General features: G+C 33.8%; 1 protein-coding gene across 7 annotated transcripts in view; it reads left to right on the top strand.

The window, feature by feature from the left end:
* LOC119069080 (protein sidekick) overlaps positions 1-17,359 on the top strand; it is an 81,586-nt gene that overhangs the window by 39,617 nt on the left and 24,610 nt on the right. For all 7 annotated transcript variants that reach the window (XM_037172958.1, XM_037172965.1, XM_037172964.1 and 4 more), the window contains one exon: positions 13,186-13,287. In XM_037172958.1, coding sequence (XP_037028853.1) covers positions 13,186-13,287 — 102 coding nt within the window. The remainder of the gene's footprint in view (positions 1-13,185; positions 13,288-17,359) is intronic.

Below are 17,359 nucleotides of genomic sequence, written 5' to 3'. Positions count from 1 at the left end.
AAAAATGCTTTTTATATTCTGGAACTCCGGTCCCATTTCATATTTGTTTGTAATAAAAATATGACTAAATTTTATTGTACGATGCATTACACACCACCGATCAGAAAGTAAATAAACATTTCAACTCTGTGCACGGTGTGTGTATAACGTACACAATTTTGATTGGATAAACAGAAGAAATTATTTAGTGCATCGAATTTCGTCATTTAATTAAATTGTAGGAGCGCAAGTTCTTTTTTAACTTACAACACAAATAAAATTGGGATATTCGACTCTGTGCTTGTAACATGTGTTCATCAAACGAAATCACATAAATAAACTCATTCGTGTGAAATTGTATACACAGCATTACAACGTAATTGTTTATATGTTGCAAACAATTTTATTGAGTAAGTTTTTCTCTCTATCTCTGGAAATTACGATAATTTAATTTAAAATAAATAGATCTACCGTGTGCGTGTAAAAAAAAATAAATAAATTGATGATATTCCGGGCTGGCTAGGATAGAAGTGAAATTGTTAAAAAATACTGGTCGCTGTGGACAAACTATTGTTTTAGTTTTATTTAATTACACAGTTCGATTCGTTTGAACGTAACTGACCGTACCAATAACTATACGATTGTATTACAATTTATTTTAATTGATGATTAAAAAACATTAACAAAACTACGCACAACACACACCTATTTGGTTATTGTGTGGTGTAATGGTGTATCCATTTAAATTGGTTCATAAAATATATTGCTATTGTTTCAACTGTAAATTGCTTATGTTGCCATTCATATTACATTTTGAAAATGTGTCCCAATAAAATCACTTTTGGACTGGACTGACTTCTATGAGCACAACACAAAAATGTGTAAACAAATCTTTGATCTGAATAAGTGTGCATCATACCTGCCGGCATGGAATGAAGTCTGGTGTACTGCTGATGTAAAACCAATATCCAGGTATTTGCTGGAAGGGTTTTTTGTTCTAAATAATTTATCAGTACTTAGTGATCTTGATTTTTTTTGGCTGGGGTAATTTGAAGGACATGGAAATAATTTTGCTTTTCACTTTTCATACACTTGCTAATGTAATGTTCGGAAAAAGCCAACTAGAATCGTTTATTGTTTGTTTTTTGTTTTAGCTCCTCCATGTCGGTTATTTGCCTTCAGAGAAAGGAATTTATAAAAAAAATACCGCGTAAAGTTTAATGTAATTTTAAATTTCAAGAAACCGGGAAATAAAGAATCTACTGACAAAGTCTACCAGTTTATTGTTGAAAGAAAAACAATCTGAAAGTCAATTGAAAATGGAATATCATGTCCAAGTTTTCTTGACTTTCTTGAAATGTGTTCCACAAAACAATTTAATAATAAAGTTGTGTCAAAGGAAACGACTGGAGTTGAAGATTGCAAAGCAAGTCGACAAACCACATATTACTCAAATGCATGCAATCTACTTACTTGTTTCACATTCTTTAGCTAACCTAGGATTAACAATAAAGTAATAGCTAAAATTTAATAGCACATGCTGAGGAAGATCGGTTCAAAGCAAGCTACGTCAAGACAATGCAATACATGAACGAACAGAGGCAATAATAAGCAGACCTTAGCTAACAACTTGAACAGGGTTAACAACACTGAGCCGATTCCGTTTTTTTGGGTAAATTAAAACCCAAACAGTGCTATAGTTTCCCTTCCGCTCGACTACAGTGTAATTGTAATAAGATTATTTCGAGCAAACAATAGACGAAATTGTTAGTCGACAATCTGCGATTCGTACAACCCTTCCCCCTAAAGAGCATACGTACTTTTTGGTCCCTTACGAGCAAATTTTACTTCCTCTTTTGAAATAATGAATGCTTAACATTTTAATGATTCACACCTCGTTAAAAGTTAAGAACATTTGTTCTGTACATACTTAGTTAGTGTTTACACAGTGAAAGTTTTGGAAAATTAACGCAGCACCCGTTTCGAGTGCATTAACTCGAACCAACGAATTCACGAATGCGAAAACATTAAATTACTCTAGATCGGACAAAACACAAAACTAAAACAAGAAATTTGACAGCAAGTTTATAGAGAGCTACGATGATGTTCTCACGATCAACAAGAAATTAAGTCTAAGAATTTACTAGTTCCCGTCAAAGTTTCGAAATTATTCAAAAAATTTCGAAAACTCTCAATATTCAGAAATATCTCCATCTAGTACCACTTTGCAACGACATAGTCATGGTGTATGTACATTGTACGTACATTGAAAGCTCATGAATCCGAATGTCTCGTTCTCTGTAATTGAATATCATCTACTTCGTACACAATAATGTTCAGTGTTGTTAATATTTCCCATTCCGATTTCGTTCTGAAAATATCATTTTCGTATTATAAATTGATTTATGATGGCCAATCTGTCATTATAATGGGTTGTTGATTTCACACATAAATACAATAATTCTTCGGCGATTCATTTTCGCAAAGCGTCTTATAGAAATATAAGCACACAAAACAACCTCTTATTCCTTTCATTATTATTATTTTCGTGCACAATACTCCTTGATAACAAACAGCAGCAGTTCGCCGTTTCATATCGCACAGACATATATAGAGAAAACCATAATATACACCCAGAGAGTTGTAACATAAACAACAGACAATAAATATAACATTTCTTGGAGAATCACCAAACCAGCAACAACCAACAGATTAAAATCCTTAATTACATCGAGTGTTTAGTTCATAATAAAAATAGACAAACAGAATAATAGCTGAAAGGAACAATTTCTGGGATTCGCAGTAAAGGTGATAGATCACATCCGGAAAATGTTGGGATTTTTTTTCTTTTTTGTTTTTCTTTTTGAGAAATAATCATTATGATTTCAGCTTAAGCTGCAGTACGATATGATTATAGTTTTACCACATCGGTGGTGGTGAGATTTGTCTTTTATTAAATAAGTTGTAATTGTTTTAATCCAGATAATGAAACCTTTAGCAGCAAATAAAACAATGGAACACGGCGCTCACAAGCCAGGATTATCAATATTCAAGTTAGAATTTGCATTATTCTCGGTAAAAAAAAGTTGCGATGTGAAAGATTTCAATCAATTTGCTGCACGTTAGATTTGTCAATATTTGGTACATACAAAACGCATCGAAGCGTCGATGTTCACGAAGTTCGATCTGATATGTAGTTGTTTTAAGACCTCCCTAACAACCGTGGTCAATAGAAATTTCTATGTGGACCACCAGCTCAACGTGACTTCCGAACCACGCTTCGAACAATTCAAATACTCTCTGAGAAAAGTTAGTCGTGTGACTGGCCTTAAAAGTAGTAGTAGTAGTTAGGTTACGTCATAGGAGTCATTCAGAGCATCGTTGCAGCTATCAAACATACCGAAAACTACCAAGATTTATCATGCTATTCAGGGCACTCTTAATACGTAACTAGTACTTAACCAACGAGTCGTGGGAACCTAGGTCCTAAAAGTCAACGTCGTTTGGAAATATAGCAAATCTTTGAAAATGAGTCGAACATTCAAAAAATCTGAAATTCATTGCATTTTCCCGCACCATTCCAACTCAACCTAGTAAAGTTTGTAGCTAAAACTGAGGAAGTGCAAGAGAAGTATAAAACGCAAAACTTTCACTCTAAAATGATTTTAAATCGACAAATAAAATTACAAATTTCTTTTGATGATCTTCTTCTTCATGTAGTTGTAGTACACACCGCCTGCCTGCAGCAATCAAATGTAAAATGGTGAAAAACTACACTTTTCCACTGCAATGTAATACAAATAAAAATGTCATCAGAAATGTTGACGTAGCACTAAACGCACATAATAGGTTGCCTGACGGATGGAAAATAATAATTTAAAAAAAATATCTGAAAATGTACACCGAAAAGAAATGCATTTCTTGAAAATGGGCTTGCTTTTCATTATGCCATCAGTGCATTTTTCGATGATCAAACATAAATATTTACATAAAATTGTCAATACGGTTTGGTTTACGGTTTTTTCGGTTCAACTGGTAAATAAAATTGTTTCTGGATGAAGCTTCTGGTAACCGTTTAGGTTTACGAATAGAAGTGAGTTACATATAGTTCGCGTGTGATTTTTATTATGTTTATAGCGCGTTGACGTTCAGGAACGTCAGAGCAAGTATTCTTTTCTATTTTTTCGACTATCTTACGGAAGGCATGAAGAATTCACCATTTAATAAAATTAATTCATTTAGCTTATTGAAGATATAATGGTCACATGCAGTGGATGACATACTTATATGGGTCCAAATTTCTCTAGCTCCTTTTAATTTCTAGAATTTCATATTCAACAAAGTTACATAGAAAACTACCAACCTTTTTAAAAGTTCTATTCCTCAAAAATAGTTTGAGCATCAGATATGTCGTATATCGACGGGCACTGCGAATATTTTACTCTCATGGCAACAATTCTAATCTAATGATCAAAGTTCGTCTAAATGGTTAACCAACTCGACCCATAAACTATTTTACAAATAAAGGACTTCGAAATTATTAGAGTTGTCATAATAGTTGAGTGGCTGTTGCTCCTATCGAAAGCAATATTAAATTTGAATTATGTTCATGAATTTCCATACAAAATTTAAGTCGACCATAAATTTCATTCGTTTTCTTGACATTGTTTTTTCCCGTCTTGATTTCTTGTCGAGCTATTTTCATAATTTTTTTTTGGATTAGATTTCCCATTGATTGCGGATGTGCAGCATATGTTGACAAGTAAAATGGTTTGTTAAGGCTGCAGAGAAAAGAAAAAAGAAACAACAACACTAACAAAAACAACACAAAAAAATGATTTCAAATAAATTTGTTAGTTTGTCTGTTGAACAATCATTATTTTGTCATCATACATTACGAGCATGGAAATGAAAAATGTTGTTTGTATTCTAATTTATACTTTGTTATTATTAAAATCTAATCATTAAACTAGTAATTTACATCTGGGTTACACGTTCCGAGTCTTCCCATCAGTGTAAGATTGACTCAATTCACAGTTGATTTATTGCTTTGTGTGCTTGGCAGGGAACGGATATATTGTATTCGATATGGGGACAATCAACTTACAGTGTACGAGTGGATATTTTTCCTCTCAAATAAATAGCAACACAAACTGTAGGTTCGGACAACAGCAGCTATTATTAGGATTTTTTTTCTTCAACTTAAATTGAATACCTTGTGAGAAAATTTGCATATCACAGACGATTGAAGGGCAAAAATATAAGCCGGTCGTTCGTGGGTGTGTGTTTTCGGGTTTATTGGGAGTATATTTGTAGTATCAATAAAATTAAACTTAAATATTTGATTATGTACGATTGTAAGGGTGGCCTCGTGGACAGCGACGCAAATCGTATTTTTTTTCTTTCAGGGAATTAAATTTAAGAAGTGTAAAACGGATACTTGCTCAATTTATTTATCTTTTCTATTCATAAATATACGGAAAGAATTATTAAGGTAAAGGAAAAGCTCACCCCTGTGCATGATTGATTACTTGCACCTGGTTTCCCAAATATGTTTCCTGGCTGGGTAACATCAATATAAATTCGAGGCTTTGGCCAATTTTTTTTTTATCTGTCTTCTCAATTTGAATGAATTCTTTTATCTAGAAGTACGTTTACCAGATATCAAGTTAATGCTGAAGTAGCCAGTAATTTTATATCTCTCCTGCCCGTTCTATACTTCATTTATCAAATCAAAGTCACTAGCATAGTATGTATTTACCTTTCTTAAATAGTTTTTAGCACGCGGAGTGGCTCCATATATGTTAATTCACACCAGCGACTCTTCGTAATTATTAATAAAATTTCAAAAAATCAAATTTGTCAGAAGTGATAGAACTTATATCAATATGTGGTTCCCTTTTTCGGTCACTGTTTCAGGAATTGAGTCAATTCGTCGGTCTTCATGTGCCATCATACTACCCAATTCATTAAAATGTTCTGTTACCTCTACGCACCATGGTCTTATTTTTTCAATTTAATGGTACAAAATGATGATTTCTATTAACCTTTTAGAAATGGTAAGCGTGTCATGTATGTCATGGTATGTTCTCTAAATCTGTTTCGTCTGTTGTTCAAATTGATTTCTAGTTTTTGATAGAAAATCTTGTACTTCATTTGTTGAGACACTAATTTTACTATAAATGATTACGCTAGCCGGAACTCTTTGCTCATTATTGTTGTCGTTGTCGTTGGTAACAGACAAGAGCCCTCTCAATAGAACAAACTGACAAATTAAAATGAAAAATCATATATTTAAATATGTGTGTGACAGCTTCGTGTACGTACAGAGAGTAAGAGGGACTCTAAATGTCAAAAGTAAAGAGACTCAAAATGTCAAAAGTATACTAAAGTTGACGTTTTCGTTTTAGTGGTGTGTGAGATATAATTTTCCAATGAATTTCAAGTCATAATTCCTCTAGGTAGTCTACCTCTATGGTAACAGATGATCGGAATTCTTGTGACAGTTCACTTGACAGTTTCAAGAACGATTATGTGGGTAAACTTAGATGGTTCTTTGATATCAAAAAATCACTCCAACCATTTTTTTAAAAAACAAATTCAAAATTCTCTACATCCCACCCACGCCCGCCGCACAGAAAATTCACTGAAATGATAATTAACAATAATATTTAGAATGGAAATCAATCAATTGAATGTTTACAACAACTTTTTTTCGGACATTGACTAAACAATCCAATTTTTTTTTTCAATTCTTACGATGATCGGTACTCGTTCGCCACAATTGTGATCACTTGTACGCACGTATATATAATGTACACAAACCAAAATAATCGGAACATGTGCGACGGTTGGAAATCATTGCATTTTGTTTAATAAAATGTTATTCAAATGTGATGCGCTGATTAATTTCTGCATAATTTCACAGATGCATTCAATTTATTGAAAAATTGAAGAGAAATATTACAAAGTGATAAAATGTAGGATATAGATTAAGGTAGGTGAAAATACAACATTTTACCTTCATGTCATATATGGGTAATTCCAGGTAATTTGTAACATGTAAAGTAGCTTACTAGAAATGCGTTTAATGTATTTTTGTGTAAAACGCACTATAGTAAGCTATGTTACTTGTCACAAATTAAGTACATTTTCTCGTATACTATTTTATCTGACAGAACAGAACACGAAAATCAAGTTTCAAATACAATTGGTAACTCAGGATTAATTGATCAAAAAACAGTGAAATGAGGACCGTAGATGACTGGAGGTCAAAACATTACACTTCCAAGACTTCCATGGTATAAAATAGTTTTCTTAAAAAAACTACCTTTTAGCATTCAACTTATGTAAGAAAATCTGTCCGTCTGCGTTTAAAAAAAATTCTGTTTCCATTCGAAAATTTTATATTTTCCTTTTAAAAATGGTTTCTACTTCGCGTATTGTTTATTCAGCTAGTTCGATGAAGCATGTGCGTCTTGTTGTTGTTGTTGTTGAGTTTAACAAACTTATTTGAACAATAACATTCTTATTGTAATTGAACTACATTATAGTTTTAGCCGTAGTACCTAATTGTAATCAAATACAACAATTATTTTGACGAATATTTCGTTGAGAATTCTGTGTTTTTACTCCTGAGTTTATGAAATCGAAAATAAAACATTGTATGTGTTGTTTACATAAACAAAAACAACATGTGAAAATTATATACTAGAGCACAGCCGAAATATACACACAATTTATGAGGATAAAAAAGCATTGTAAACATAACTAAACAATATACCCTAATACACCAGACACCAGACGGTATAAAAGTATGGGTATGGGTATAAAAGAAATGTTAAAAGATTTCAATATCGAATTACATAAACCACACACCGCATATGGTTCATGGTGCATCTGCCTTATATGAACAAAACAAAAAAACTACAACAAATTACGCTTAGTAGCTTGATAGTGCGCTGATCCGTGCATCTATTCTATTTTCAATTACCAGACGACTGATAATACTTGATTAGTTTCGTTTCGGTCGTAATATATATTCGGTGTCTACCACAGATAGTGCCCATGAAACAAAGTGTTCGTAAACCCGTTACATAAATGCTTTCTGACGGGTCTTATGGCTTTAATGCGCCACAGTGGAACTTTTCACGGGTGGGCAGTTATGCGAGAACAAAAAAATGAATGATGGATGTCTGGTCTAATATGTGGAGAACTTTTCAAAGAGTTGCAAAGAAACTCATTCTTTTCCCGGCGATTCGATTTAAGTCTGAAGATGGATGAATCACTTCGGAGAGTGTTTTCGGGGTCGTTTAGTAGCGAGGTCGATCTCTCGTTAATTGAACATAACGTCCATGAGTTGCATCAATATTCCATTTTTTTGCTAATTCATTCTACCTTTCCTTGTACACTAGGGGTGCCCAAAAAACTAAAGTGCCAAAATGTTTGGGGCACAGGGCAGAAAATCAATCTATATGGTCCCCTGATAAAAAGTGTCTATGGGACCGACTCGATCCGAATCGATTTAGGGGTCGCTCAATGACGAAGTATGTGAAAAATAGCCAAAATCACTTGCAAACCAGGTTTTTAAAAAAAAAATTATTTCGGACTGATGATGAAGAGTGATGTTAGGACATCTTCGTTTATATTAGTGTAATATCATCATGAGAAAACATTTTTCAACTTTTCCCATGTATCGACACCTACTCTGTCCAAGCAGCGCTCGTCAAAGATCAGATTCATAGCGTATATTCTGAGAGCGAGTCCGTATTGGTGACGAGTGACACTCAAAAAATTATTGTGTGGAAATGTTCAGAGAAGCGAGGGCTTCAAGATATTGCAAAAAAAGTTTAATTATTTCAGATTTGTTTGACAATTTTCAGATAAAACTTAATACTGGGTACCCTCGGCGAACTTTGATGAGTTGTACTGGATGTCCAGCCAATTGTTCCAATCTTGTTTTATCATTTCTTGATAGCTTACCATGTGGCCATTCAAAATAAACCAAATTTGTCATAAGGTACAAACTAAATCGACATCGACGAGACCTAATGTGTGCCCATGTCGCATTTCTCGAAAATTTCAATATGAAAAAAAATGAAAATTTCGAATTTCATGATTTTCGGAAGTTTGACGAAACAGAGCTTATTTACGAAACTAAATGAGAATAATACTTCAAAATAATACACCTTGAAAGTGTTTTAGAAAATAAATTTCATCTTTCGTATTTTTTATATCGAAATTTTCGAGAAATGCGACATGGGCACACATTAGGTCTCGTCGATGTCGACTTAGTTTGTACCTTATGACAAATTTGGTTTATTTTGAATTGCCACATGGTAAGCTATCAAGAAATGATAAAACAAGATTGGAACATTTGGCTGGACATCCAGTACAACTCAACAAAGTTCGCCGAGGATACCCAGTATTAAGTTTTATCTGAAAATTATCAAACAAATCTGAAATAATTAAACTTTTTTTTGCATTATCTTAAAGCCCTCGCTTTTCTGAACATTTCTACACAATAATTTTTTGAGTGTCGCTCGTCACCAATGCGGACTCGCTCTCAGAATATACGCTATGAATCTGATCTTTGACAAGCGCTGCCTGGACAGAGTAGGTGTCGATACATGGGAAAAGTTGAAAAATGTTTTCTCGTGATGATTTTACACTAATATAAACGAAGATGTCCTAACATCACTCTTCGTCATCAGTCCGAAATAATTTTTTTTCTAAAATCCTGGTTTGCAAGTGATTTTGGATATTTTTCACATACTTCGTCATTGAGCGACCCCTAAATCGATTCGGATCGAGTCGGTCCCATAGACACTTTTTATCAGGGGACCATATAGATTGATTTTCTGCCCTGTGCCCCAAACATTTTGGCACTTTAATTTTTCCATACAATTTTGGACACCCCTATTGTACACTAAACGCAAAAATATTTCAGAAGGACACATCCTCAGATGGTGAATAGAATAGGTGGGTAGATTAATTCTACACCGAAACCACAGATGGGCCGGTTGTGCATCACGATATGGTACAAGAAATGGAAACTTTATTTTAACTATAAATATGAACGTCGATTGGTCTACCAGATTTTCAAATTTTTGTGGCTTCCAACCAAAACACAGCTTGAAGACACCGTTTTGTGTGATCCGTGGGTGAATTGATTTATCGTCTTTATTGTTCAACCGATTTAAATATATCCATCAATTTCTATTCTGTTGGCGGTTACGCAACTCCACACGATAAACGATTGAGCAAATAAACATATAATTCGGAGACTCTCTAGCATTCGGTTTGTTTTTATGTGAGCCATATATTTAAGTGTAAAATCACCAAAAATGCAATAGAAATAACGAAATTCTGGTCATGACATGGCATTTTCTAATTTAGATTAATGCTTAGCAGAAGTACCATACAGAATCGTACGTGTATTATAGAACAAATTAAAAGCAGCCCGTTTGGGAAAATTACTTTCGAGACGGTTAATCTACTGTGATACGGTACACACATGCGAAAACTCCGTCACATTTTCGCGTTGAACATAGTAGAACCGTCAAGAAAATAGAATAATGATATGATTACATGTTTACGTTATTGTTATTTGGGTTATATTTGTCGTTTATATATATTTCTATTTTCCATAGATGATATGGAAATTATAAGGAAAATCATAATGAATTGGATGTGTAAATCCTGTTATTATATTGTGTTTGTAATGTTTACGCTTCACGGTTACGAACCTATCTACAATTACATGTCAACATAATTCATGCTTTTCACTAAGGATTCCCAATTTATTTGATGTTTTTGTCCATTTATTGAACCATTAAAAGAATGTATATTATTGGTGATAAAATGCACTCACCTGATTATTAACAACTTGGATAATTAAATAGCCGGACGAATGAATGATTTATGGGAATGAATTGCTCATGTGTGTGTGTGTGTGTGTGTGTGAACGAGAACGAAAAGGTCGTAAAATTGAAGGTTAAACGATCTGGGGTCTGGACTCTATCTGGCGCAGATTTTACTTTACTTCTTCGCTGTAAACTATTGCGACCCAAATCCTAACATTCTGAGCATCGGTATCGAATCGAAATGGGACGGAAACTTTAGAGAGGGCATAAACCTGGAAACACTTTGTTGACTGGGAATATCAATGACTTTTAAAACTCTGAAAAATTGCAAAATATGTTCCGAACTAAAAAAAACCACTGTGCCTTTCCAACAGTGTTTAGCGTTGGATTTTTATCGCATGGAAGTTTGTTAGTCTTTTAATTTAGCCACAGCTTGAACAATCGTTTTATAAACGGCAGCAAGCCTGAAAATGAAATTCTTTTTAATGTTACCGGTTGACATACACTTCAAACAACATTTGAATTCATTAATTAATTCATTTGTTTTCCACAGTGACACTTTTATAGTTGCTGTTTTGCGTGTTTAGTTGGTAATTTTTAAACTTTTTTTTTTTGATGCAGAACATTGCCTTTGACTTCCTAATCTAATGCCTCTGATCCTTTTGTTCTTGATTTTGGAAGTTTTAACAACATGGTTATGACTTGCTTGTTGATTTGCTAATTAACTATATAAGCAGTTTAGCTAAGGACACAATATAAAAGAGAAATTTAAATAGTCAAACACGGCACCTATAGACCGGCGCACACTTATTATATTATATCCAGCTTCCATCGGTATGTGTCAGTACTAATCCCTTCAAATGCGTTCTACCACCCACCCGTATGTGCCCATAATCTGAATCGTATGAAAAACACTTGTTTTAAACTAAATTACAATACACACACTGCACAAACGGTATCTTTTTCTATTAAAAGCGTCACATTGTTAGCCGCATTTCAAAGTGATATCATAATAGAACAGAAATCTGAAGAAGAAAAAAAAACAAATTTTAAAACTGCAAATTCTCCTTTCAGTTTGTGTATGCATTATCTGTGCTAATAAATCACTCTGCCATGGGAATTGTTTTTGCATTCCGTGTGTATGTTAACAATACAGAATAACACTCGGTTTTTTTTTCAGAAGAGAATGTTTATTTTTATATGAAAAGCATTACTTTTCTGCTAAAGTTAATTAATTAATTACGGTTGTGATATTGTTCGCAATTAGTTATGGTGTGGCACAAAAGAATATTATGGAAATGTGGCAGCCTAGGACACGACAGCTATTTAGGAGAAGATGTGCTTTTATTGCAGTACTGCATTTTACATTTCACCTTTACTTGTCTAATGGGTAATCTGTTCGGGATGTCGATCCATTTAAATGCTCAACTATCACAACTTCTAAGCGTTGGTGGTAGGAAACAAAGGATCTTTGACCTAGGTTTTTGACCATATTGGAAAGCCACCGTAAATTCCAATCTAATCTAATCTCCGTTTTGAACTATTTGGTTGATACTACTGACTTTCGTTTCGACGCAATTCTTACAAATTAAATATGCGCCATAATTCCGAACAGATGAGGTCCCCCGGCTTTATACAAATAATTGCCTAATTCACATGCATTTAACGTCACATAAGTACAGATTTAACGTCACACCTCCAGTCAAAACACGAACTTTATCGACGACCTTCTTTATTCTTGAACGTTTCGTTTAGGAATTGAGAGTATGATCATAAACTTTGTTTGGGTATTTTCCTAAAATTTTTCTTATTTCAATGGTAATTTCCATGAAACGGTAAAATTGTTCCATGGAAAGCCCTCTACTCAGCCTTGCATTTTAATGAAAATTTCACACTTTTTGAGATAGCGTATTTTATCAGTGACTCTGATAAACTTGTGCGGTAGGTGTGTCAATATGTGCGTTTCATTATAAACGTCGAGTAGTAAAGTGGATATTAAAAGACAAATTGAACATTATTAGATGTCATCGACATTTACAATTTAAATCAATCCGGAATGCGACTGATGATAAAGAAAATGTGACTCATTTCACCAAGACCGTGCGAGATGTTTTGTTTTATAGTTAGCCAATTAGCGTTGAAGCATGGGAATCAAGACAATTGAAAAACGATAATCCCTTTGTAACGATAACACGTAAAACGATTTGACATCCGAAATTGCCGTCAATATTTTCAATCTTTTGGCTTACCGATTTTTGTTGTTAAACTTATTTATCTTTGAAACACTCATCAGACGATACAGTTTCTAACTTTAATTTTCTTTTCGATTTTTCTTTTTCAGATCAACCGCAACTGCAACCACCAAGATTCACAACCCAACCATCATCGTCTGGTTCCATTGTTAGTGAAGGGAGAACGAAAATACTTCAGTGTCATGCTCTGGGTGAGTTGAATTTTTATTTATTTTTTGTTGCATTTTTGTTAAAACTACAAACGGAGAGATTTCAACAAATACTTCAAGCAACTATACAAAACGAGATAAATAATTAGAGTAGCTTTTGCGCTCAGGTTTCCACCCATCGTTAATTACCTAACTGAATGTTCGTTATGGTAGCGTCATTATCGAAATGAAGTAGGAAATATGACACAAAGAAAATAACATTTGTGATTGATGAAACACGAATCCGTTTCGATCGTATACTTCCTTACGATATTTATATGAAAAAGACAAGTCAAAGAACTCAACCGCTTCTAGCTTCATAAAAGTAATGCCATATTCAATGCCATTAACATTCATCTTATTTTAGTTGTGAACAATTTTTTTTATGAAAGAAATCCTTTCTGTTTCAGTTACAATTACGATTTGTATTTTTAAAACAAAATCATCTTTGATATACATTGTGTGAGAGGTTCCGTCATACATATGAGAAGCTAAAAATACGGAAACAGTTTTCGTCTTTTATGACTCGACTGAATTTTCTCCTTTTTGTCGAGTTTTTACTGAGAAACACAAATGTTGTAAGAAATCGTTTGAGTATTCCCGATTCGCTAGCAGCCTCTGCGCTTATGAAATGTTCACCAAAACAGTAATAATGGTTCGTATTGTAAAATGAATTTTCATATAAATATTATTACATATATTGTGAAGGAAAACGGTTTCGATTAAGCCGGAGATGAAAGACGGGGCAATGTTTGTTGTTGGGACTGTTTGTATATGTGTGTATCTAGATGTACAAATCAAAGCGAAATATTCTGATTATTTGTATATTTGTAAAGGCTTTCGTTTCAATAGAAAAAGAAATGGGTAATCTTTCATCTTTCTGTTCTATTGCATTCGGTAATAGAGAATTTACTTGTACAGTTTATTTGATGCACATAATGTTTTTTTCTTACGTTGCTATACATTTTGCAGTACGGGGAAAGTACAAAGTTAAATAACAGTTCTTTGTACACATTACTCATTACAACTGAAATTTTATAATTTGCAATGACGTTCTCGAATTAAAGAAAAATCAGAAGAATACTTTTTGGCCAATTAGCGTAGCTAGCGATCGATATTTCATTTACTTAGTTATTTTAGTTTAGTCCTTCTCTAAAAAATTGTATTTTGCCAAATTGAAAGGTTGTAAGGGCTGCTGCAGCTTACTTACATACTTAGGCGGGCACTACAACCTAATATTGGTTTTGACTTCTTCCATCAATATTCTCTAATCGGACCTATTCTGCGCCAACGTTCTCCAGTCGCTCACTCTTAGTACTTTTAGATCAGACTCAATTGCATCTTTCCATCTCGCTCTTGGTCTTCCTGGTCTGCGTCTTCCATCGGGATTTGTGTTTAGCAGTTTCAGTGGTACACGTTCCTCGTTCATCCTTTGTACATGACCGAGCCATCTTAATCGATTGATTTTGATGAATTTGACTATATCAGGCTCCTTGTAAAGCTGATACAGCTCATGGTTGTATCTTCTTCTCCAGTTGCCGTTCACATTGACACCTCCAAAAATTGATCGAAGAATTCTCCTTTCAAAAACCAAAAGTGTCTGTTCGTCACTTTGTGTCATGCACCAAGCTTCTAGTTATGCAAATCGACCGAAAGCTTGTTATTTAGATCTATACTCGTTTTCAAATCACAATACGCTAAAAATCTTAATAATCGATCATTTCAATTTACCCTGCCTTTACATGGTAAAATATGAGACTTTCAACAATTACGCAAATTATTTTACTCAATAAGTCGAAATGAATCGTTTTTCAGCCTCATGCCAATGAAGTAATGACTAATTTTCTGGGAGTGTAGTGAGTAATAGTACATTACGTCAGAGGTTCCCCGAAGAGGAGGGCTGTATTTCCACTCGGCAAAATCTAAATTTTGAACCTCGCAATTACCATGCTCTACGTGTATCTGGTCGGTGAATGCGAAAAATGTACTCAAAAATTGCATTTATCGATCTGAACTGAGAACCACCGAGATATTCTACTTAAATATCAAACTGTTTGCTTCTTCTTCGATATTCGTATAGATAGGTGATTAATGCCAATCGAGTGGTTTTTTTTTAAGTACAGTGTCCGATTACCACACCGACCATCGGTCTTTTAAATGTTTTTGGTGTAGATCGGCTAGCGGCTCGTTAACACGACTACTGCACTTTCTTAAGGTTTTAACGAGGGTTTTAAATTGTTGCCTACTTACCCTTTTAGAAACGATTAACGGGTTGAAATCTGTTGTCGACAACGCAGATAAAAATTATCTATGAGCTCTAACTAGCGTCGTCTTATATATCAATATGAGTGTTTTAAAACAAACGATTGCGGTACTAAGCACGAGACGCTATTGTAATCAAAAGGAGCAGATTTAATTTTATCGAAAGTAGGTTATCACTTACACATTCGAACTGTGATTTGGAATATTGAAGTCATAGAGGCCTTTACGCTGTCGTTACAATCCTATACCGATGGTTTATTTTAGTCGTCGTTATTGCTGACAGACGACTAACAATTTCTTATAGGTTCGAAAATTGCAAACGTTTCGTTTCTGCTAGAAAGCGTGAACATTAAACTTGAAATGCAATAACTTTAAATGCAAAATGTAACAAAACCGACCAAACATACAAGTAATTCGACCGATATTTATTCTCGGTACAGAAATAAATAAATTGACGTCAGCATTCCGCCCCATTATTATGAAAGCTGAAAGGATAATGGTGGTGTACGAACTTCTTTCAAGTAATTTTGTGCAGGAAATTGAAACATTTCGTCTTGTGTTTAATGTTTCGCTTTTATACGAATTATACACAAACATTTACAACCAACGAACTGACTCTCTGGTGCGGTATGCATTTTAAGCATCATCTTCCAAAGGTCACTTTCATAGCTAAAAATCCTCATCCAATAGCCCTTTTAACCGCTTCATTGTATCTTGTGTAAACAAAAGCTCTTTCGTTCTTGTTTTTATTGCTCCAAATTATCAAGTCATTATTTATGCATTCTTTCATTAAGTCTACAATCAAGTGACAAAGAGTGGCTGTAAATAAAACTCAATACTCTTTATGCCGCTTTGACATTAGGAAAGCAATTCATAAAAAGTCGATGTCTACACACACTATACAACATAAAATAGGCATTTTGTAAACTTTGCTGCAGTTTCTTTTTAAATGGCACAAGTCGTTCAACACACTTATATTATACTAATGTGGCTGTAAGTATCGTAGAGATAAAACATTTTTTTGAATGAAATTTTTTTTTTCGTTTTAAAAATTGTTCTCATTTTTTGTCGAGTGAATGCATCCAATACTATGACTATGATGATACTATGACTAACCGTATTTGTATAGCATTGCACAATGACGTGCTTCAATTTGAATTCAATTGTCTATAGATTATCTGGCTGGCCATAAAAATAGATCTGTCTATTTTATGATCACCAGACCAAATCTTTTGTTGGTTTGGCTGTTTTTTTTTTGTCTCAAACAAATAAACCAAAACACTTTCGGATGTAAATCGTATAGACACGATGATTATGTTTATGATTTACTGTGACTATTAACCAAAAAAATTTGCTTAGCCTTTTTATTTGGTTTGGTCATTACATAAAATCACGGCATTCATTTGACGCAATCAACCGACAAAAAAGTACAACACTGAGTACAATTCACTATAATTACGTCTGAAAGAAAGTGACCACGCTCGGAAATGGGTAATTGACCTTTATAGTTAGCATGTCAGACTAAAGAGTTCCCTGCATTTTTTTTGCATTCTTCTTGAAACCATCCTGAAGAGTAATTGAATTCTGAAGATTCATTGCAAATATATTCGTTCTGGCGAATTGTAATTAAATTTTATTTCAATTGGATTATGCAAGTTTTTGAATGGAAAACATCTTCAGTTCAACGCCGCTGAAACATTTTCAGATAAAAATTTCCTTTTCCGATGAAATAATAATGAATTGCTATATCGACTTGTTGAAATTGAATGCAATATTATCAGACCACAACATTCCATATCAGTTGGAGCGTATT

The sequence above is a fragment of the Bradysia coprophila genome (assembly GCF_014529535.1).
Source record: "Bradysia coprophila strain Holo2 chromosome X unlocalized genomic scaffold, BU_Bcop_v1 contig_26, whole genome shotgun sequence".
Lineage (NCBI taxonomy): Eukaryota > Metazoa > Arthropoda > Insecta > Diptera > Sciaridae > Bradysia > Bradysia coprophila.
Note: the sequence above shows the minus strand (reverse complement) of the source record. Positions and strands in the feature narration are given on the sequence as shown.